General features: G+C 30.9%; 1 protein-coding gene across 1 annotated transcript in view; it reads right to left on the bottom strand.

Annotated features, from left to right (window-relative positions):
* The window catches only part of LOC140436949 (uncharacterized), a 243,695-nt gene that overhangs the window by 97,989 nt on the left and 119,469 nt on the right, over positions 1-26,237 (bottom strand). Inside the window, exons 2-3 of the mRNA XM_072526131.1 lie at positions 7,844-8,080; positions 19-253 (exon numbers count right to left, since the gene is read on the bottom strand). Coding sequence (XP_072382232.1) covers positions 19-253; positions 7,844-8,077 — 469 coding nt within the window. The 5' untranslated portion in view covers positions 8,078-8,080. The remainder of the gene's footprint in view (positions 1-18; positions 254-7,843; positions 8,081-26,237) is intronic.

The raw sequence follows: 26,237 nt of genomic DNA, 5'->3' as shown, positions 1-26,237 counted from the left end.
ATACTTAAAATACCTTACCCAATCCATTACTATATGGCATATCATTGTTAAAAGTGCTTTTTACATCTTCTACAAATGCTGGATTGTCAATTCCACTTGGTGATTCGTTTTTGGATTTTCTCGAAAAACTGTCATTTAGTTTGTGTTGACTTTTATAATTTCTATTCATTTCTTCTAAATTACTGTGATTTTCTAGAGATTCGTTGATGTCTATATTCGCCGTGGCCAGGTAATGCGGCAATTTGGTATCGGCCTGAAAAAGAATTTAAATCAAGATCCGATATCAAAAGTAAGATAGTGCGATAAAGGCATAAACTGATAGAAAGACAAAGGTAACTTAATGTTTTTATTTATAGCTGGCCAAGATTCCTTTATATTTAAGTGCGCATTTTTTTTGGTTTTATTTGTTACAGATTATACAAGATTAGAATAAAGATTCATTTGTTCTTTAGAGCCCTTTATTATTTTTTTAACCGCATCTGAAACTCGAGAGATACTACAGGGGTGATATATACACTGGGTTATTTAAAAATTGATTATTATACCAGTGAAGAAATATACCTTTAAAGTAAATTACTAGTTGAAGTAGGTAGGTATGTAGTACAATATATACATTAAAATTGATTGAATAAACTTGTGTCTTTTAGAAACTGAACTAAACTTTTCTGTAACTGAATACTACGACCTATAAAACATGAAATTTATTTACAATTTGTTTATAATATTAATGTCTTTTTAAATAGGTTTTTAAAATAACAATTAGATTCTAAAACTTCTTTCAGATTGTGGCGTATTGAGTGTATGTGTTTTTAATGAATATATTTAGTAAAATCTACCAAAATCAGTTTCGGTTATACCACAGTTACAACAGTCACATAAAGGGTAATTTGCTTTAGAGATAAATGGTATTAAGGATATCACTTTACTCAACATAAGATGAAAACCAAACTTCTAAGTGGCGGATTATAAAAGACTCAGATTAATAATTAATCTTCGTCATAGCAAGCTATAGTTCGATGTTTATCGAAGTAATATTTTAGACTGTTCGAAGTAATATTTTAGACTGCGAGTTAAGCAATTTATTTTATTTGGGCATATATAATTTTATAAACACTTTTTAATATAAAAATTTGTGTTGAAATAACTAAGTTTAAATAGCTACTTTGCTACGTCGAGTATGTACGTTTAATACGTATAGAGAGCGAGATGTGAACTAAGGCGGGATATGGTTCTATTAACTGAGACCTTCGACATAATTGTTCTGAGAGTGCGGTATATCTAATTGTACGTAGAGCGCAAGATGAATTGTGCGACTGCAGACTAGAGAATGTGATTTATAGAGCGTTGTGATGTGTTCAAGAATAAGATTATAATTATACGTAGATCGCGAGATATGATTTTTCCATTAAAGTCGAGTGAATATGTTCCAACCGGCAAAGAACTAGCATTTTTATAGATATTTTCAAAGCGAGGGGAGATTTTACGACCCTTTTATCTTTTTACATTGTAAGGGTGTTGGATTTGTCGTATTATATTATTCATTCTTTTCTTGTAATTTTGTTGGGTTGCATCCTCATCAAATTTAAATTCAGAAGCAACAAAATCGGGAACCAACACTGTATTCATTAACATTGAAGATACACTTTGAATTGCAAGTACAGTCAGAAAAATTAAAAGAAAATATATTAAAATATTAATATTAAAAATATTAAAAATATTAATAATATTAAAAAGAAAACGTTGTCATAAAACCTAAACAACTTAGGACACAAAAACATAAGAGAATTATGTAGAAGAAAACTGAGAGAAAATTTGTAAATTAACAAAGTAAGAATAATAAAGGACAATAATGCCATACCAAAATGTACACAAGGAATAGCAACAAAAATTCTCATATACCAAGAAAACTGCCATATTGGTGAGAAAATGAAAACAAACAAGAAATATAGAAAAAATATTAAAATGTTTCAATGAAAAAAATGATACCGATAAAAAGGTACATATGGAGGCCCAAACTAAAGTGTGATTCAATATTTTATATCAACAATAATGCCAAATAAATGAAACGAATACTTTAAAAAACTTCTAAACGAATATATTATACTGTAATTTAAAGGAAACCACAAAACTTAAAATATAAAGCCATTAAAATATCGTAATTAGAATTGGTTTGTGCAATTATTTATAAATAAAGCTTGTTGGGACATTAGTGACCATGATATTTGTTTAATAGCATCACATTTATGATGCATTGTCAATGCTGACCAAAGTTTAAACATGAGTCTCATTTCAAGACATGATAGTCTTGAAATTTTTCTGAGAAAATTAAGAAAAAATGTGTTTTACACAACAAAAAGAAAACATTGAATATTAGTTCCATAAAAATGTAAAAGTACATAGTGAGTGGCAGTATGTATTTATAGAATTCAAGAACATTGAAACTGTTTTCTTGGGGTACGTCTAAGTTAAGTATTATATTTACATGAGGTTTTGCCACACTTATTGATTGTAATGAAAATTGCATTTAATAATTGTTATTTAATGTTTCCACTGCGAAAATCGTTTTCAAAAAAAGATTATAGTAAGCTGTTATTATCATCATAGACACATAATACAAATATTATACATATTATATGCAATACAGGTCTGTATTGTAAAAGTCAGTCTATTTGTATTATGTTTATAATTATAACCAATAGTTGTTTGGCGGTTATTGTTTTCCAAATTGACTTACTTGGTCACGATCTTGTAGGCTAATAGCAATGCTTTTAGTTGAAAATTCTAAGGGTGGTATTTGTATCCTCAGGATGATATCAAATTATGATTATTTTGTGTGTTTATAAAGTATGCGTTTATGTATTATTGTTTATTATTGTGTGTTGTATATATATTATGTATTATTATAGATGATAATATGTCTCTGACTTTCTATTAATCTGGTAATGTTGGTATATTCTTGCTGCTGACAGGTTTGCAAACACATTTCTCTTTATTAAGTAAGATGAGAGCTGCTTCTTTGATTTTTCTCTTTTTCATTTCTTTCTTTCATTACTGTTAATGTATTTTTCCATTGTACTCTGTCCTCATTGTCCCAGGTGTGTTTGCATATCTGTGATTTGTCGAAGTCTTTGTTTTTGATGAATGTTTCATGCTCATCTATTCTGATACTTAGTAGTCTTGCGGTTACTCCCACATAAAAATTGTTGCATTCGCATCGTATTTTAAAGATGCAGTTCCTTGATCTATCTTGTGTGTGTGATAGGTTTGGTTTTGTACAGAATATATCTCAGTGTATTTGTGGTTTTGAATGTTGTTGTGATGTATTTATTTCGACTACACGTAAACTCATCACCAATTAACATAAATGCACTTGAAGATAGTACAAACTCATCACAGCAATAAAACCAGAATTTTAAAATAGTATTGGAGAGATTTTCAAATAATTGATCACTAGCTTACCTGCATCCCGTGGTATAACCGGAAATATGACATACTCAAAAATATTTTCATTAAAAAATTCACTATCGAAAACCTATGCAGCTAAATTTTTAGATCTCAAATTTATTTAGATTGGTAGCTACGTCTAATAGGCAGATACACACAATATAGATATCATCACCATCATCATCATAATCATCATCAGTGGTGATACAGCGCTAGTTGAGCCTTCACCTTCCCCAGTCTATTTTGCCAGTCGTTTCTGTTCATCGCTAAGCGCTGCCAGTTTGCTGCGCCGATCTTCCTCGCGTCCTCTTCCCCACCATCCCTCCATCACAGTCTTGGTCTACCTCTACTTCTATTTCCTACTGGTGTCGCTAATAGGGTTCGTCTAAGTGGGTTATTTTCATTTGATCTCGACAGATGTCCAGCCCATCTAAGCCTGCCTAGTTTTATGAAAGATATTACCATTATCTACCATATTATCCACCATTAACTATTTCTTTATACTTCTCTTACAATTCGAAATTATATCGCCTTCTTCAAATACCATTCTCACAGATTGTGCCTATTATTCTGCGTAGTATAGTCCTTTCGAAGACAAGCAGACGATTTGCGCCTGTTTTGGAGATGGTCCATATTTCTGACCCATATCTCAATACTGGTAGGATGAGTATTCTACATGTTGTTAACTTGGTTTTTTGGCTTAAATTTCTGTTTTTAAGCTGCTTATTTAGTCCAAAATAACATTTATTTGCTATCAGTACCCTTCGTTTTACTTCTTCAGATATTTGTGTCATTATCGCTTGCTATGAGAGAACTCAGATAGGTAAACTTATTTACTAGCTCAGAATTATAGTGGTCTATGCTAAAGTTTCGTTTGGCGTTTCTAGCTCTATCTCTGTTATTTGACACCGACGCTAACATTTTGGTTGTTTCCTAGTTTATTTTAAGCCCATATTTTGTGCTGCCGTCAAGTAGTTGGAAACCATCCTTTAAGTCCTTGTGTGGTGCGTGCAATAAAATCCAAATCTTGGATGACTATGGCTTAAGCCATAATCTGCATTGAAATATTAAAAATTGCTCCCTGTTATGTAACTCGGCATCTCTTATAGTCTTTTCTAATGCTATATTAAAAATAAGACAGGCCAGTACATCTCTCTGCCGTAATCCTGCATATGTTTTAAAGGCTTTTGACAGATCACCTTGTATTTACAGTCTACAGATCACTTTACTCATAGTAGTTTTTATAAGTCTTATTAATTTATGAAAAAGGCTTCATATAATTTACATCTTGGGACGCTATCGTACGCTGACTAAGTCCAAAAAGAGATAAAACGTATCAATGTTAAAAACACTGGTTTTTTCTAAGATTTGACGTAGAACAAAAATCTAGTCAATTGTTGACCTACCTGACCCGAAACCGCTTTACACCTGTAGAACTGTTAAAACTAGTAGAAGAGGATAACTTGGAAGTATTGGCAGATTTGTTCAACGTGGTGTAGAGAAGGAGATTAGTGAAACGCAGTTTGGGTTCCGAAATGGAATGGGTACTCGAGAAGGACTATTTGCCATCAACATACTGATTCAGAGATGTCGTGATGTAAACGTTGACCTACACTTGTTCTTAGTAGACTACGAAAAAGATTTTGATAGAGTAAGACAAGTATCGTAGTTCAAATTGATGGACAACAGTCAGAAGAAGTAAAGATATTCCTGGTTATTTATATAGCTCGCATGAGTTTATTGCCCATGCTACTTTTTCATAGTTTACAATCTTTTGACTATCTGCCAGTTATTCTTAAGGACCTCTGCAAAGCCTCGTTGCCTACTGGTTCCCAGTTAATTGTGACTTGATTTAACTATTTGTGATCCAGGAAAAAGCACTCGAAGAGCTTTTCAGCCGTATCTCTTTTTGTATGGGTATACTTGCCCTTGTTATTTAAGAGTGAATTAATTGGTTGTGTTTTCTCCTTTGACAGTACCTTTTAAAGTCTAGCACAAGTATGGAAGCTTTTAATTTCTTCACAGAGCTTCCTTACTATATCCCTCTTGGCCTTATAGCTGTATAGTATTCTGTCCGTGTCTTTCTATACTCTCCCTACTCCCAGTTACTTTGCCTTAGTTGAATAGCTTTCTCGTCCTTTTCCTTAAGACAGACAGTTCTTTATTCCTTCATGGCGTATCTCAGGTGAAACTGAAATGGCAGTGTCATTTAGATTATTCACTGCCATTTCTAGATCCCTGGCATCATTTATTGTTCTCCTCATTCTCGACAGATGCTGATTTAGAACTTCTTCATAAGCCTCCCAGTTGGTTGTACATGGGTTCCGATAAGTGACTTTTGCGGCTTTCCCCTCTAAGGTGTGTCTATGGTCAGAGCAGCTCTCCTCCTTAGACAGCCATTCTGATATAAAAATGCTCAGGAAATTTGAATATATTGAAATGTCTGTAACTTCCTTTCTATTTTTGGTTATGAAAGTCGGTTTTTTGTCTATATTTAATGTGTCCAAATTATTTATCCTAATAAATTGCATTAATAGTTAATCTGAACTACCCTTCGAAACTTTGAAAAGACACAATACATGACAAATGTGGTATCAAACGAAAATCCAAATGTCTACTGTAACGAAATAGGATTAGTTCATAAATATAAATACTAAGGCCATGACATCAAAATTGCTAGGGACAACCAAACTTCCGAATTGCAAAGAGGAATCACTTTAGCATGGGCCGCATATGGAGATCAATCAGACATCTTCAAGAGCAACATGCCAAATTATTTGAAAAAGAAGACATTCGACCAATGTGTGCTTCCAGTCATGAGTTACTAATAGTTTGACCTGTTGAGACATCTAATCTTGCAGAACATCCTATCTTGATCATAGTGAAGATAATAATTTGGTAGATAATGTCAGTGCTATCAAACTACTATATTTTGCATCAATATATTTTGAATAATTTAAATTAATATTTTTTTATAAACTTTACAAATTTTGCCGCCCCCTAAAATCTGCCAAACGGTCAAGTGTCCTTCTGCACCTCCTTAGTTCTGGGCCTACCATTGCGGGAAAAATTGGAAAAACAACCATAAGCATGAATTTAATAAAATACGAAGACAGAAATGTAATATACTGTTTCCAATATTATCTTTGGGAATCATTCTATACAAAAAAAACTAACAAACACAGCATTTATAACACAATTGTTAGTAAGTAAAAAGAGAAATCATAAAAGCAGAAAACAATAGTAGAAAATATCTCAGATGGTATGCATGCCCAAAGAATTTCCGAATAACGAAACTCAAAACAAATTTTAACTTGAACCCTCACGGTAGAAGAAAAAGCGGAAGACCTTAGCTTATTTGAGAGGAGGCATACATCGAGAATGTTTTCCTTGAACTTACGTAAAATATGATCTCATAAACTTCGCCACTAAACACTAAATCAACATAGGCTCTTTAAATGTGCCGTAAGGTTTTTGTCAAATCAGGTTTGCCAAAATTGCAGAGATTCGCTTGTGTAGGTATTACGAATGCTATGACTTGGTGTCTCATTGCAGCCTAAAAGATCTTCCCCTTCTACATGTATATGTAAGGAGGATCTCCTTAAAAGGTACCTTTAAGCTAACACGGGCTCAGCAACTAATCCTCGGTTTTCACCTACTTAGAGATTTTAAGGATTGGCACAACGCAATTTAGGAAAATACTCACAGATATCATGTCTGCAAAACAAGATTAGAAACGAAATAAGTCAAAAACATAGGAAATAGTGAGAATAGAGTTTACTGACACAAAACTGCCCCAAACAGTCAAGCTGCATTGAAGACTCAAAAGTCTACAACCTATGAGTCCTTAACAGTTTGGATCTGCAAACAGTTCTAAGTGGTGAAACACATTAAAGTAAAAGGAGAGACAGTTCCGGATACATTAAAGTAACTTTATTATGGGTACCAGGGCATTAAGGAATTGTTAGTAATGTTATTGATGTTTCTTGCAGAAGAAGAAGCTTATAACTGTTTTATTTGACTAAAAGCATTCTTCCGCAAAAAGTCGCATATTGGAGGATGATCGCAAATGGAAAAAAGTGGAGAGTATAAGAAAAAAAGAAATTTGTGTAGCCTACGGGAAAAATATTTCAAACTGAGAGCCAGCGAACAAGTTATTACAATCTTGTACTCGCTATGGACAAATAACCTTTAAGCTTCACAACTTACTCGACACTACCCACTTAAACATAATTTCCGTTAAATGGGCAGTTCTAAACAGGACCTTTTTGAAATCTACAATCTAAATGTTAGAATTAATCAAGGTTTAGTACAAGTTTGTAAAGAACACCTACAAAATTCGCATATCAGTAGTGTAATTGAGAACCTCTACAAATTTGATTTACCAAACTCAACTTACGTTATGTTTCAAATCCGTCTCATCTAAGTTAACAGGAACTGTAATTTCATTCTTGTGGTAATAGTGGTCATCAGGAGGTTGGTTCTCTATTTCCGTGTCGGGCATGATATGTACAGCCGTCGTTATTTTATCCACATGTATGTGTTTGTCATTTTGGGAGTTGTGGGAGTTATCTAACGAGGAGTGGGGGTCTTGTGCTGTATCACTACCACCATAACTGCTATCAGCGTCCATAACCTACAAAAATATAAAACAAAAATGTTAGTTTGAGATAGTTATGATTTGTTTGAAATAAGTTAATTTAGTGAACTCCAGCGGTACAGTTAGAACAAATAAGCAATATATATAACGTAATTATAAACCTGTTGCAAGAAAGATTTACAGTTAAACTACGATACATACTGTCAAACAATTAAATAATTAAGCTGAAATCAGAAAATGAAAAGAATGGAGACGTACCCTGAGGATAGAATATGATGATACAATAGACAAGAATAAAGAAAGAGTTAGTATATAGTGTTGGTTGCTAAATATCTCTTTTAATAATATTACTAATAATCAAGTAATAGTATAGTGCAAGTCAAGAAAATTTTCATATACTTGAAAAACCATCTTGAAACTGTCATTCACCATGCTTACGCCCTCGAGGGGAATCATTAAAGAGACTTTATAGTTGTAGAAGAAATTAAATATCAAATTCATAAAAACATTATATCTTGACTTATACCATAATAGCAATAAAAGCCATTTGTACATAGATAATCAATTAGAAGTAATAAAATTAACGTTAAAAGCAATAACATCTTTTTATATGCTAAAACTACACACAGCTTACCATCGCATGTTCGAATCGATTTCTCCTTGTAATTAGAGCCTTATTTAACTCTTTTATAAAGTCTTGTGTCGGATTATCAGATTTGACATAATGAACTTTTATACTTTGTTGTTCCCAAGGCCTTTCGCCTAGCCGTTCTATTCCACGTTTCAATTTTGTATCTTCTATTGAATGGGATAGAGGAAGCCCACTAACTCCAGTTTCTTTATTAAAATTAAAACGTCCCCAATTTGCTTGAGCTTCTAATGGCTTAGTTTTTCTCAGTGGTGGAAGAGGGGGAATAGGAGGACGTGGAGGTATAAATTTCTTTATATCTGGACTACCTTGTCCCAAAATTTGTTTAGAAGTATGGGTACTATTCTCAGATATTTCCTCCAGCATTTCTGATTTTCTGTTGAACAATTTAGAAGCAAACTGGTCCAGTTTAAGGTTATTTTCACAAATAGGAACAGTATTGGGGGTGCTTTCATTTTCAGAAATGCACGTTTTATTCCGAAGAATTTTAAGATTATCATTTTGCAAAGACGTGTATCTTTCTTGTGCTTCTTGCATTATAATCGCTGTATCGGCTGAAAATTTATAAAATTGGAATTGATGCACAAGTATAGGAATTGGTTAAGGTACTTCAGTACGATTTCTTATTAAAATTAAAATGAACAAATGATTTCAAATGAGTTTTGTGATTTAATCTATTGAATTCAATTTTTTAAGTTATTTTGAATTCTTTAGTTTTAAGATATATATATAAAAAAATAATTTACTCAGTCTTAAAGGGCAATGTTATTAAGGCTACATATAATATATAGTAATACTAAAATGCAAGCTACGAATATGGGAAACCTACAATGGCCCTATTCATCGACTTTAAACAAGCGTTCGATAGGATAAAGCGCAAAGAAATATACAAAGCACTACGTGAAATAGGAATTAGTGAAAAACTGATAAGAATGGTAAAAGTGACACTCCGAAAAACAGAGAATAGGGTTAAAATAAATGGCGAAGAAACAGATAAGTTTGAGGTCAGTGAGGGGGTGCGACAAGGAGACCCACTGTCATCGCTGTTGTTCAGTATCGTCCTTGAAGTTACCATCAGAGAAGCTGGAATCAACAGGTCAGGACTTATATATCAAAGAAAACACCAATGCTTAGCATTCGCTGACGACATTGTACTGATAGCCAGAAGTAAGCAAGAATTAAAAGAAATAATAAAAAGATTAGAAATGAAAGCGAGAAAGAAAGGGATGTAAATAAATGAAGAAAAGAAAAAATATATGGAATGGACAGAAAGAGATTACCTACAAGAACAATATCTGACAGTAATAACAGATGAAAAAACATATAAATTTGAAGAAGTAGAAATATTCCAGTATTTAGGAGCGACATTCACGAGAAGACCAAATATGAAGGAAGAAATCCAAGCGAGAATTATGGCCAGTAACCGTTGTATTTTTGCACTAAACAATTTATTAAGAAGCAAAAACATATCTAGAAGGGCTAAGATAAGAATATATAAGACAGTAATAAGACCTATTGTATTATATGCCAGTGAAACATGGACAATGAACAAATCCGAGCAAGTCTTGCTGCAAGTCTGGGAAAGAAAAGTCCTCAGGAAAATATTTGGAGGTAAATTATGGAATGGTATATGGATAAAAAGATATGGAAAGATAGAGCCATTGAAATAGATAGAAGATATGGAAAGATAGAGCCATTGATGAAGACACCTGGAGAGATAGAAAAAGATGGCGATCGAAATGCGGGAAGCGGCAGAAGCTGTAGGATCCCCGCTTATATATATATATATATATATATATATATATATATATATATATATATATATATATATATATATATATATATATGGATAAAAAGACCAAATATGGAATTAGAGGAGATGTATGGAGAGCCGAATATCGTAGGGATCATAAAGTCACAAATACTGAGATGGTTGGGACACATCCAAAGGATGGAAAACACGAGACTGCCAAAAAGAATGCTAATGGGAGGAATAGGAGGGAAAAGGAAGAAAGGCAGACCGAAAACCAGGTGGAAGAAGGATGTTGAAAAAGACATAGAAAAACTTAAAATACCAAACTGGAAAAATAAAGCAACAAACAGAAAAGAATGGAAAAGAATAGTAACCCAAGCCATGGGCCTTCTAGGCCTGGAGAGCTAAATTATATATATATATATATATATATATATATATATATATATATATATATATATATATATATATATATATATATATATATATATACTAAAATGCAATATTTAACCATTTGGTTTCATATATAACTGTTAAATATGATGCACTGCGATTCTTTCCCATTATACTCTGCTTTATGTTTGTCATTTAAAGCGTCTCATCTAGTCCTACCTTCTCAAGGCACAGTGTGTATATGACCTTTTTGGCTGAAGCTAGACGCTTTTAGCTTTCTCCGTTTTATAAAGTATAGCTTTTAAAATGGCATAAAGCACCTTTAGCCTAGTCTATAGGTGAGTCTGTGCGTCAGTAGGCCATCTTAAACTGTGGCCGAGTGTCATCTGATAAGTTATGAAGTTGTTCTGTCCTAGTGAATTTCGTCACTATGCGAGAAATTTATTTGAAACTCATTTGTCAATGGATATTTTTTTGTTGTTTGTTTGCAATTCTAAAGGACTTAGGATAAACTAGTGGCGTAAATGCATAAATTTATCTACGTGCTCGTTAGCCTGGTAACTTCTGTGCCGGCATCCAGACTATTGTCAATCTATTTTGACTTCTAACGTATGACAGAACATCAAAGCAGTCCCACACTAACCCTGAATTAACCTACAATGAATTAAATGTCTTTAGAGCTAATTGAATTTATTTTTTTTTTAGGTTGGAACGAGAAACAATTATTTTAAAATTTAAATTCAAATTTTAATTAATCACAAAAAATTTAAGTGTTTTGTTTTTTTTATCCAATCGTGTATACAGTCTCAAAAGAGACTGTACCTATGTAGAGCCATAGTATTTTTTATACTAGTATACATAAAGATAATAGGTACCTACATAAGCATAAAAAAATAGACAAAAAATAGGACGAAGTATCATAATTGAGGTGGTTGTCCAGCTGAACTCTTAATAACTTTTTTGTTAGCGGCGAGTCAAATCATCGACCTGAATGAACAACGGGCAACACTTTTGAATGATTCAATAAATGACCTCTATAACGTTCGATAATTTTTTTAATCGGCCTTGTGGGTACCATTACGAAGTCCAACCTAGCTAGGCATCGTGCACATTGCGGTAGCTTTCGTTTACCTTTTCGCACGAATGAAACAAACATTCTATGAGTATTTCTCTCTGGCGTTGCAAAAGACACAATGACGTGGCTTGAACGAATATTTCACAGCCTCTTTCGCGGTGCGGTCGACAAATATTTGAAGGACATCTTCTACTCCATTTATTTTAATAAACTGGGGGTTGAATCGGTTTACCAAATAGATTTTAGTTGGTATAGTCTGATTTTTAATACATTGTAGTACCGTATTTGCGTTTTTCTGTAGGCTTTTTCTAATATTGATTAAATCTTCTTGTATTTTTTTGTCATTATCGACTTCAGTCACTATTCATTTGAATAGGTTTGGCCATGCTATTAAAAATTTCCGTTTTACGGTCTCTCTATTTAAAAAAAGCTGATGAAAACATCATATATTATTAAAAGTTGAATTTCATTTAAAAAATTATATTTTCAAGAACATCGGTGGATAATCAACCTCAAACTAATTACCTTTTTAATCTTAACAGTTTTACTAAAATGCATCTGTACACGTTGACTTCGCATCGACTAATCATCTATCTCGCATGTAACTAAAACGCTACCAGAAAGTGGCCAAATTGCTTTCGTAGTACAAACCAAAGTTATCATTTAAGCATTCTCACGTTAACTACATACTGCAGATGAAGCAACCACGATTTATGAGCATTGAGACCGGGCACCGCTAGGGACGCTAGGCACGAGCTTGGTGGCCAGACGCTCTGGATGGTCGGTTGGCGAGATAGGCAAACACCGTTTGCCAAATCGACAGCCGATCCGACACTCACAAAGCTGGTCACTGGCTTACTGGACGGCAACACCTTTGGAGAAGAGGTAATTCTAGAGGTTTCACGAAAAAAAAGATAAACACAGGGAGAAAGACGCATAAATCTACCTACTAAAGTACATCCAAGATTAAATAAAATTAAGTAAATCCTCCCCAACATTATATCTGCAATTCGGGAAGGGTGAAAGTAGCTTGATGGTTAGCAAGGTATCATCTGCGCGGAGCATGATCTCTTTGATCTTTGGTCATCACCTTATTCCGGGGATCTCGTGTTCCTTGCAGCTGGGATTTACTTTGTTGTATGTTTGTGTGTCCTACCTGTACTTATTGTCTCATTTAAGCATGCAAAATATTCAGAGTAGCATTTAATATAGGTGGTCTTAGGGCACAATTATAAAATTTTAATTTTAGTTTTATTGGAATTTTTCCATCATATAAAACATCACTGGCAACAGAAAGTCAACTACAGTAGGTAATAAGACTAATCCGAGGATAAACTTTAGAAAGTTACCAAAATAGTGTGTCAAATATAACACTAGAACGGAAATAGATTTAAAGAACCAGAAAAAACTGCAAACCTCTGAAGAATCTTACTTAAAGACCAAAAACTGAAATAGAACCGGGAAGAGTGCCGAACAATTGTCACAAAATTTTTGGGTTTGCAAGAGTTTTGTGTTCAGTTTTTTTTTTGAAAATTATATTTGCAAGAGTCTTAGGTTTTATTAGTTATTACTTGCTATTCATATAAGTAAATATTAGTATCACAATGGGAGAGCAGTCACATATTTTAAGTTATGTCATAATTGAAAATAGAAATTTTTGGAGGTAAGTACCTAGTTGCTGTATTAAGTTGATGAATTTGGTTTTTGTATCAATGCTAGTTGGTGAAGTTGTTTGAATCATTAGGTAAAATAATCAATAAAGAATGTAGAAAAATAAAAATACACTGGAATGAATCACTACCATTAATTAATTAGTCGGTAATTTTTGTAATTTTTCAAACTGGTAAGTTATTTGGAATTTTATGGATGCTTCAAAAACTATTTGTCATCAACTATTTGGAATAATACAATGAATGAGGCAAATCCTGTTTATAAATTTTACAAAATACCTACCAATTGTAAATTATTTTTTATAAAAAATAATACTTTGTTATTTTTGTTCCGTGTTGTTTTATATTATTTTTTTTTAATCAAATATATGTACGTTTGTAATCTTTGCTTTGGAAGGGCTATTTGAGAAATAAAGAAACTTCTTTTTAAAAATTACATTTTTCTTTAGTTTAGTAAAAGCTATTTTTAATATTTAACTCTTTAAATATTGAACTGTTAAAGAGCTGTATTACAATACTGTACTTAAACGGTATAAAGCTGTTCAACAGAATTTTACAGAATATATTGAAAAAATATTCCTGAATACCAAAGAAAATTTAAACATGATAATACGAGCACACTGTAATATCTTTACCTTTAATGACAATAAAAGGTAGGTAACTGTAGCCCGCATTTATCGCTTTTGTATTCCTTATCATTTTTTTTTAATAGGCTTTTTTAATTAAAAATTATAAATAAGTAGCAATATCAACATCTCACTCCACCTGGGTTTACTCCAATACTATGTAAACCAAGAATTCTTATTGAAAAAATTTAATATACCAACACAACTAATATTATTGATGAAAGAAACCCAAAAAGTAGAAATTTCAAATCCGAATACAAATCGAATTAACGGAAATAATCGATGTGAAAAGAAAACTATCTATTATGTATCTTGTTCAACATCATCGAGAAAATAATGAAATGCAACAGTCAATACTCGAGGAACAATAATCAATAAAAGTATGCAAATATTAGCGTTTGCAGATGATGTTCATATAATTGCAAGGCCAAGAAGAGAAATGATAAAGGCTTTCAATCAAATAGACCGAGCTGCAAAAAATAGTGGCTATCAATCAATAAATCCAAAACAAAAAACATGCATATAAACGCATGCAATAAAAACAGAGAAGTGAAGAGGCGAATTTTCATTGCTAATAAATGTTACTATGGCAATTAGGCAACTAAGACCAGTTAACGTCGGAAGAAAAACCAAATGCCAAATATACAAAACCCTAATAAGACCGGTACTCAGATATAGTTTAGAAACCTGGAAATTCTTTAAAAGTGAGGATGATTATTAGCCAACTTTAAAAGCAAAATCTTTGACACATATGCAAAGGCACAAAGGAAAATGGAATTTGAAGAAGAAGATATAACTTTGAACATTTATTTAAATAACATTTATTAAAATAGGACGATTGCGTTAAATGGGACATTTAAAAAAAAATGGATGATGGCGAAATACCAAACAAAATAAGCAAACAATTACCAGTGGGAAAAATAGCAAAAGGGAGAACAAATTGAAAACGATACGACAACCTTAAAAATAAAAAAATGGAGAAAAAGGCACGAAAAAGATCAGAATGGAGAAGAATCATGGAACAAGCCAAGACCCAAAAAGGGTTTTCGAGTCAGTTATAATGATAATGATGTGTAAGAGAATGGAAAGTTTCAAAATAATAATGTTAAAAATTCTTTAGACTGCCAGAATGGGTATTTTTTTAGTACAATGAATTTATCAAACTGAAGTAACACAATTAACAATAGACAATTGAAATATTTTAACCATGTTATGAAGAATAATCAAATCAACGGTTCCAACTATCGTCGAACGTAAAACTGAAAGTAAACGTAGTCGAGGTACAAGAAAAGTATTGTAACTAAAGAATATGAGTCCGTGGTATGGATCATTTCGAGCAGCAATAGATAGATAAATAAAGCAATAAAGTAAAGATCATGTCAACTCTCGAAGAAGACGCAGTATTTGACGAAGTTTCTTAATTCGATTTAAGAATATATATAACATTGTTGTATTGTGAATAATTCCTTCAAAATTATAATTTTAATGATTAAACTACAAACACGACACTTCATTGTTGAGCAACATCTTGAAAATAGCAGAATTCCTAATATTTTGGAATGAAAACAACATTCCACAACAATCGTATACAAAACTCGATTTGATTTAATCCACGAACTATGACGAATAGACAAGATATATCACGAGTGTAAAATTTACAAGTAAATAATGTTAATCAGAACCGGTATTTTTATTATGCTGGGTAAGTTGCTAGCAAACCTAGCAAGGTTATCTACGCCTTTCTAACTAACTGTAAGGTGAAAATGAAATAGTTTTTTCTTAATATAGATTTTAAAATTTAATATTGTATAAGCTAAGATTAAATTGACCGTGAGATTGCCATAAAAGATTTAAAATTAAAATGATTACCAAATATTCGACATAAAAAACCAGGGTGTGAAATATAATGTTAAATATAGTGAAAACTTTTGTCACTAGAACCGAATTCTATGCACTAATTGACGATGTTATTGCATCTTGGGTACCTATATTTTGGATCTTTTATACGCATCATTTTTATTATTTTCTTCACTACACAGCAATTCTATTTTGTTTTTCTTCGATGTCTCCCCGTTTTCCCAATTTATGTTCAGCATTATTTTTGTTCTTGCTTTTATGACTCTTGTTTGCTCTACTTTCTATCTATCTATCTATTGTGCCTTATTCTATACATGTTTGGATATACGTCTTCTTTTGCATGTTAAGTTTTTTGACCATAATTTTCCACGTTGGCCAGATCTGCTGGAGGATTGAGTTTTACCTCTTCCTCAGCGTCACCTTAATTGCTAATGTTTTCTCTGCATTGACCTTGACGAATTAAGCTATCTATAGATGTTATGAAGCTATCAGTTTTTCTTTCTTCCCATACTCTTTCTTTCCATTGTTCCTTCTAATATTACTTGAAGTTGTTTAAGTTCCCTATGGCACATTAAATATTAAATGTGCGATTTTACAATTTTCTTCTTTTTCATATTTTTGTGTAGATTTATAAATGCATGCCATCCTTCAGGTTATGTATCCGTTTCAAAGATCGTTCGACCATCGTTTTCTTGGTTTTCCCCTATATCGTCTTCCAGCAGGTAATTTATTTCTATTTACTCCAGTAAATGCCCGGTTTGGGGTGTAATTTTCCTCGTCACGACGGATTTGCTTGAAAATTGAGGTTGCTTTTACGGGGAAGGGGGGGGGGGGGGGGGTGAAAGCCAAAATTTTAATTATTTACGAGTGAAAATATTCATTTTTCAAAATAAAATCTACGTTTTCAGACGGTTTTTCACAAATAATTCAAAAAGTAAGTATTTATTGAAAAAAAATAACCTAAACAAAAATATAGCTTATAAAAGAGAAAAAAATGGTGTAGGTACTTATGAAATCTATAGACCCCGTAGAGCCAGAGTTGTACCTCATGAAAAGTAGGTTCGTATTTGTCAAATCCCAAATCGAATATTTCACCGTGAAATAGCCAAAAAATAAATTACTTTTCGGAGAAAACCCATCAAAACTTTTTGAAAGTATTTAAAAAAAATTATTTTTGTTTTTGTTAAAGTTTCGCTCAAAATATAAAGTTGGTCCTTTTTTTTTGGTAAAAACATCGTAAAAATCACTCCCTAATTAGCACCTCTAATAAAACTAATTGTTACTGTTTAAAATTTACGTTACATATGTATTGTTTATATGATCTGTAAAGTGATTGGTTCAAAGTGATTATTTTTGAAAAAAATTTGGTTTTAAAATAAAAAAGAACAACTTTTGAAATCTTTAAAAAATCCTTTTTATTTCAAAATGACTTAAAAAGTATTAGTGATATAAAAAATATTGAAGAGCAAGGACATATAGGTTTTGCTTTTCTAAACGTTTTGATCTTTTTTGTTTTTCTGTAAGACAAAAATTGGTTAAGATATTTCTGTTCAAAATTTACATATACCAGTGATTAGTAACTCGTTCAAGCCCTTTCAACTCTAACCCTTTTAAAAATAAAGGTTTAAAAAAATAATTTTTTTCCATAGCTAATGTTAGTGTTGCTATAACAACTGTTTTACAAAACAGCTGTATAAAAAACCTACAAAATAGATTTTTTAAGTACTTCATAGCTTAAAAGCTTTAGGAGATATCAAAACGCGTATACTGGAGCATTGAAAGATACACATAATGTGCTATTATGTGCATAACATACTTTCACCCGTCCTTATAAACTAATAAGGGTTGTTTTTTTAGTTGAAATACAATAAATTTATGACATTTTGATTAAAAAATTGTTGTATTTATAGGTTCAATTAAAAAAAAATAATACAACTATTCGAATTTCTTTGTAAGGGTGATTTTTATAAGGGTGCAAATTATATGGTAAAAATTAAAACAGTAAAGACATCTGAATTAAACGTCATTGTATAATAAAATAATTTCAAATTGCTTAAATTTACAATTATATTATTTTTTTTCTAATCGGGGTCATTTTTACACTTAAAAAATAAAAAACAACCAACGACACAAGTGAAGGTTGACACAATTTTTAAGTGAAGGGTAAGTATAACCTAAATCCAAATTTCCATGCAAATCAGTGGAGATTATGACATTGTTTTAATTATAACTAATCTAGATGGTGAGATTTAGGGGTTAAACTGTGACAAAATCTTAAATTATGTTGTTTAAGGTTAATTGGAATTCATTCACATCATTAAAAGCTTTACTTAAACTAAAAAATTACCCGCTTTAATTTACAATCATACGTTTTTTACGGTAGTTTTAGAGTTTTGGAGAGGTTTGGTTTTTTTAGAGGTAGTTTTCACCCCTAAAAAATAAAGTCCAAAAGTGAAATGGAGGGTTAGTATAACCTTAATCCAAATTTTATGTAATTCGGTGATGACACGCAAAATTACAGGGTATCGCCGTATTTCCCGTACTGGCCTAATTTATGTGTCGGTTCCATTCAGTCTTCCTGTTCTTGATTTATCCGTTGACATCTTTCTTTCTTACTCTGTCTCTTAATGTTTTATTTGTTATTCTACGAAATATTTTTATTTCTGTTATTTTCTATAATAGTTTAGGATATAACGGTTTTCTGCTTAGAATTCTTTTTATATTGCATGGATTTGCTTGAAATTTTGACAGTAGGTAGAAAACAGCTCAAAGAACAAAATTTACTCTGTGCCAATATGTGCTTTCTTCCGGGGAAGGTTACCACTCCAACTCGGGTGTAAAAAATGTTTATACAAAGAAAACTATGGTAGTCACTAGAATAAGATAAGTTTAAGATAAAAATGTTTTTTAGAGTTTTTCAAAAAATCAATATTTTTAGTTATTCGGGACTAAAATTTCACAAATTACACGGAAAAAACGCATGTTTTAAACAGTTTTTCGCAAATAATTCCAAAAATTTGCATTTTATCGGGAAAATTGTTTGGATATAAAATGATGCTTATAAAGTAGATATCCTTTTATTTATTATTACTATATACTTAATATTAGTCTATTAGTCTATAGTTTTGAAAAAGTGTCAGAATTTGAATACTTAGGAGTTATCGACCATAATGAACACGGGAAAAGAAGAAAACGAGATAGACAAAAGATTACTGAAGGGAAGCAGAGCGATGGGGTCACTATATATATTCCTGAAAGCAAAAAATGTGTCAAGAACAGCTAAACTGTGAGTCTACGAGACTGTAATCAGACCCACAGTGATATATGCCAGTGAAACGTGGATTATGAACCCACAGGAAGAAAACAAAGTAGAGATCTGGGAAAGAAAGGTGCTCAGAAAAATCTTCGGAGGAATAAAGACGGCACAGAATATTTGGAGAAGAAAAACGAATAAAGAAATAGTGAGTATGTATGGAAAACCAACAATTACGGCCAAAATACGAATGCCAGAGAATCGAAATGTTAAAACTATACTGGTGGGGGAAGGTGGGAGACTATACTGAAGGTGAGAGAAATTGGGAAAAAAGAAGAGGACGTTCAAAGAAGAAGTGGTTGAAAGCAGTAAAGCAAGACTTGGCAGAAATAGGCTTGAGAAATTGGAGAGAGAAAGCAAGGGACCGAAAAAAATCGGGGGAAATAACCAAGTTGTTAGAAGGCAAGGGTCTAGAAGGCATGTAGCGCTGTTATATATATATATATATATATATATATATATATATATATATATATATATATATATTGATACGATTAGGGTTTATAGAAAATAATTTATAAGTTATATACTACATAATATTAGATATTTGGTTGTTTTAAATAAGTTATATACTAGAGAATTTAATAAAAATTATTTATGTGAGGGTATTTTTAAGAAATTATCATATAATAATTGTAAAAAGTTGTATTTTAGTAATTATAATGTGGTAGATACATTTAAGTGAGCCATGTGACTAGGCAACCAACTATACATATGTGAGTGACAGATATACTTACCAAAGAAGATAGACGCTTATAAGCGTCTATATTCTTTGTACTTACTCTGAAGTGACGTTTAAGAATTTTTACGAATATAAGTGGGGTTATATTGTTTGAAATGTGTATTTTATTAAATTAGAGTGTTAGTTACTAATTTGAATGTTTATTCTGATCTGAAAAGCCTAAATGTCAACAAAATTATCAATGGAACATTAACGAATTCTCCAGAGTGTAGAGTGTGACCATTGTTTACGGTCGAACATTCTGGAATAATGATTATGGCGGTAGATAGAACAGATATTTTTTTCGAGAACATCGATATCGAAGAAATAGAACAAATTGGAACATGATCTCTTACCAGATGGTTCTGGAATATCCAAAAGGATATAAATACCCGTGATTTGGATTCAAGATGGCAGTTTTTAGTCAGAAGTCAAGCAGTTTATTATGAAAGTTAGTAGATTAGTTAGTGAAGTCAATTGTTCACAGTTTTTAGTAAGTCAGTCAAGCAGTTTAATAAGAAATATGAAAGTTAGTTGGAAATAGTCCAATTGTTTAATATAGTGAGTTAAAGGAAGATTAAAAATTATGCATATATTTAATGCACATTTATAATTATACACAATAATTATTGAAGATTATAAAAGTATATTAGAAGAATATTGGATGGACATTGGAAGGAATTAAAATTACATTATGATTGGAGATTAGTATAAATCAACTTATAATAATTGGATATTGGTATATTGAAAAGAAGAATAAATATAAATGGTGTTTGCTGGTTTGTTTGGTGGTGTATAAATGCTGGTGAAGAAAACTATATCTTAAATTGGTAGAAGCTGATAATTGGAAAAAGTAATTTCACAAAAACAAGGATAACCGAAGTACGAAGACATTCTGTGGTGATTAGAATCTATATAGTGGAAAACAGTCCATTTAGGCATTCAGTGAAAGAAAGGTACAAAATTTTGTTAATATAATTTAGTTAGTGTCATAACAATTTCAATTTTGAAGATAGTTTGTTTAAATTTTACATTGTCTATAGAATTTAATTAGTTTTATAAGAATATCAATTTAAAGATAGTTTAATTTAAATTTACATTGACTAGGTTAGATATATATATGTGTGTTTTATAATAGTTATAATAAAGATAATTTAAAAAAGTACTTACAAACTAATTCTATGAGAACCGCGATAAAAACCCTATATATATTATATTATTAAAAATACTCATTGCTCATCATTCAAACAAAAAACACATCATAACAATTTGGCACCCAACGCGGTGGCTCTCTATTTAAAAGAATTAGTTTGGAAAGATAAGTGCTCTCACATAATTAAATTAATTTTCATTAGAAAGCAAAAATTATAGATTTTAATTTTAATTATATTTGAACAAGTAAAGTCTCAAAATGTCTCAAGGAAAGAAAGGTACAAGAAGCAAAAAGAATGAAGAAGATGTGGAAGTAGAAACACAACCTATACAAGAGGAGAGTTTAGTACAAGTTCCACAAGATACTGCAGAAATGAATCCAGAAAGAGAGGAAAATGTCAATATGGCAGCTTTGATGTCATTAATGATGCAGATGAACAAGACAATGGAAGAGAATTCAAAAGAAATCAAAGAAGACATGAAAAAAATGGAACAGAAAATGGAAGAGAATACGAAAAAAATGGAAGAGAATTCAAAAGAAGTCAAAGAAGACATAAAAAAAATGGAACAGAAATTGGAAGAGAATTATAGAAAATTAGAAAAGAAAATAGAAGATAATAATAATAAAATTGTAAAACAAATGGATAAAAAACTTGAAGCTGCAGAGAAAAAAGTAGCAAATGAAATAAAAAGTATACAGAATGACTACAAGAAAAGGATAGACAATGAGAGGACAGAAGTAAAGAGGATTATTCAAGATAATAAGATAGATATAGAACAGAAAATAGAGTTACAGAAATGTAACTTAGAAGTAAAAATTAACGAAGACAGGAGAAACACAGAAGAAAAATTAGACGATATACAACAAAATATCCAAATAAATTGTAATCAAATAAGAAATGTGGAACAGAGAATAGATGATATTTCACAAATGAGAGACATAGGGAGACCTTACTTAAATTTAACAAATGAGACTGGGATTAAATTCTCTGGTAATATAAAAAATTTGCATCCTAGAGTATACATAAATAGTTTAAAACATAAATTAAGATTTGTGAATAATATTAATGATATTAAAGATTATATTAGAATGACATTAAATGACAATGCAGCAACTTGGTTTGCTAGTATTGAGAATGATTTAGATAATTTTCAAACATTTGAAAATAAATTTTTAAATTATTATTGGGGTGAATTAGAGCAAGCCAAGTTTAGAGAAATTCTATATTTTGGAAAGTATAATCAAAATTTAAAATCAAATATGGTAGATTATGCATTGAAATTGATAACAGTTGCAAAATATTTAGAACCACCACTTAGAGAGGATGAAACAGTCTTAAATGTATCTAGACATTTTGATGCTGATGTTGTGCAAACCGTAACTGTACAAAATATTCAAACAATAGATAGTTTTATTAATTTTATTCAAAGAATACAAAGAGGCAATATGACAAGTAATAATAACAACAGGAAAAACAATAATAACTTTCAATATAATAAAAATGATAATCAACAATATAGACAATCATATAACAATAATTATAGATATGGTAATAATTTACAAAATTTTAATAATAATAACAGTAATTATAATAAACAACATTTTAATAACAGTACTAATAATAATAGACAAGATTTTAACAATAGAAGAAATACAGAGCGACCTAACTATAACAGACAGGTAAATTGTGTTCGAAGGAATAGAAGCTGCGAAGACAGGGAACGAAATAGTACAAGGCAAGAAAATGTGAGTAGAAGTCATAGTAGGGAAAGACATAGGACATCAGATCCAAGTGGTCAGATACAATCTGACAATTCTAATAATCAAAATTTTGTGCAGTAAACTTTCTGAATTACAAGTTAGGCCATTGCTATTATGAAAAACCTTCTGAATTTATTTCTCTAGATGAAGATAAAATTATTGAATCTATTAATTTAATTTATATAAATGCTTTGGCCAAAAATAAAATGATTAAAATTATGATAGATACTGGTTCAGAAAGTACTTTAGTCTCGGAGAATTTTATTTTTAACACATTAAAACTATCAGATATAATAAAGATTCCAAAAATTAAAATTGTTGGTGCAAATAATAAGAAGTTGGGTGAAATTGATAAACTAGCCAATTTTAAAATTAATATTCTTAATAAAGAAATTAATATGCAAGGATTTATTGTCAAGGATTTATATGTTGATATATTAATGGGAAATGATGAATTGGAAAAGAAGAAAGTAAAGATAGATTTTGAAGAAAAAATGGTAACTTTGGAAGGGCAAATAATTAAATTTATGCAGAAAGATGAGGTGGAAGAAGGAATAAGAGTTGATAGGATATTATTAAAAGAAAATAATGATGTTTATGAAGAAGAAATGTATTTTGATGATAGGGAAATGTCCCAAAAGAATGTAAAGAATAATTATTGTAGTGAATATTTAAGGAATGGAAATTTTAAGCAGATGAATGCCTACGAGGCGGAGTGCGTAAAATTGGAAGAAAGGAATAATGAGTACATAATGAAGAATAATTTTATTTGTAAAGAAGAAGATGTGATAAAAGTCAATTGCCCTGAAGAATATAAATCAATAGTCGTTTCCATATTGCAGCAACACAAGGGACTTGTCAATAAAGAAAATAGAATTGCACAAAATTATATCCATAGTATAAAAGTTAAAGAAGAAAAAGATTTTAAAACAAAATCATACCCAATACCATATAAATACAGAGAAGAAGTAAACAAAACAATTAATAATATGTTAGAAGATGGAATCATTGAGAAGGCAGATACACGTTTTATCAACCCTATAGTAGTAGTGCGTAAAAGATCAGGTGAAATCAGGTTATGTTTGGATGCAAGGAATAGTAACAAGATCACTGAAAAGCAATTTGAAGCACCAATGAGTATAGATGGAATACTAGGAAGAATTACAGGAATGTCATTTTTCACTAAAATCGATTTACAGCATAGTTTCTGGTTAATACCTCTAGAAAGAAAAAGTAGACAGTATACAGGATTTCAGATAGATGGAGTAGTATATCAATTCAAAGTAGTACCATTTGGACTTCAATCATCTTGCAGTGCTCTATGTAGATGTCTTCATGATATTTTGGATCAATATGAACATTTTGTAATTTACTACATTGATGATATATTAATTTTTTCTAAAACGGCTGAAGATCATGAGAAACACCTAAAAATTATAATAAATAGATTAGACAAAGTTGGACTAAAAATAAATCAAGAAAAATGTACATTTTTTCAAAAAGAAGTCATATATCTAGGTTATAAACTTAACACTAAGGGAATCGAAATGGATCCAGAACGGACACAAGTCATTCAGGAATATAAAACACCACACAATTTAAGAACTTTAAGAGGATTTATTGGAATAATTAATTATTATAAAAGGATGATACCAGATCTAAGTATAAAAGAAATTCCATTACTTGAACTACTGAGAAAAGGTGTAAAATGGAGATGGGATCAGAGAAGAGAACTAGCATTCCAAGAAATTAAAAACATTTTTCTGTCAAATTTGAAAATATACTATCCTGACTACACACAGCCATTCATATTAAGAACAGATGCATCAATAGAGAGATTATCAGGGGTATTATTACAAATACATGATGGGGTCGAATACCCAATACAATTCATTTCAAGAATTACAAAGCCACATGAAAAGGGTTACTCAGTTTCAGAATTAGAACTAGCAAGTATAATGTCACAAAATTAAGATTTTATTTGTTGGGTAATGAATTTACAATAGAAACAGATCACCAAGATTTAACGTCTATATTAAATAACAAATATGGAAACAGTAGAATACATCGGTGGAGTCTAATACTTAGTGAATACTGCTTTGAAATCAAATACATTTCTGGAAAATCCAATATAGTGGCAGATACTTTATCAAGGTTAGAAAATATACCACAAAAAGGGCAGCGAACAATAAAAATTGGATTAAATCAATTAGTAGAAAGTACTGGATTATATTCTAAAGAAGAAATTATAAGAGATCAGATCAATTTGAGTGAAAAACAAAAAGTCCTTAGGAAAGATGGGGTATATTATAAAATAATAAATGGCATAGAAGTATATGTAATAACTAGAACGTTAGCAAAGAAAATATTGAAAAATTTACATAACAATTATATGCATATTGGTTCAAGAAAGCTATGGATGCTATTTAGGGACAATTATTTTGCAAAGAATGACATAAGTATAGCAAAAGAAATTACTACCCAATGCCCAATATGTCAACTAAACAAAGAAAAGAATTTCAAAAACCAGAACACATATAAATCTAATGTTGTATATGAAAAACTAAATACAGTTTCCATGGATTTTATTTCAAATTTAGTTCTCAGTCCAACAGGAAAAAAGCATATACTAGTGATAGTTGATTTATATACAAAATTTATTAAACTATATCCCTGCTCTAGAACAAATGTTAAAACATTAAAATTATATATTAATCAATTTTTTGAAGAAATAGGACCATTTAGAAATTGCATAATAGATAATGCTACATATTTTACCAACCAAAAATTTCGGACATTTTGTGAGAAAAAGGGAATCAACATTCATTTTACAAGTATCAGACATCCTCAGGCAAATCCTGCAGAAAGATATATTAAAGAAGTTATAAAATATTTAAGGATACTGTGCCAAAATCAACACGAAACTTGGCAGCAACATATACCACAAGTAGAGTATTTTTTAAATAATACACATAATTTGAATACAGAGGAAGTACCAGAATATTTAATGTTTGGCCATATAGGAAACAGAAAGTGGATTAGTGAATATAATCAGGATATGTTAGAACAAGTAATGCAGAAAGTGAATAACCGAATTAGGAGGAAAGCTGAAAAATATATCAGAAGACAAAATCGAAATATAAAAAAACCAATCACATTTCAAAAAGGAGACCTAGTGTTAATTCGTTCACTTAGAAAAAGTAATGTTAAAGAAAACCGTTG

Source organism: Diabrotica undecimpunctata, chromosome 3 (genome assembly GCF_040954645.1).
Source record: "Diabrotica undecimpunctata isolate CICGRU chromosome 3, icDiaUnde3, whole genome shotgun sequence".
Taxonomy (NCBI): Eukaryota; Metazoa; Arthropoda; class Insecta; order Coleoptera; family Chrysomelidae; genus Diabrotica; species Diabrotica undecimpunctata.
The sequence above is the reverse complement of the archived record's forward strand: the minus strand, read 5'-3'. Positions and strand labels throughout refer to the sequence as shown.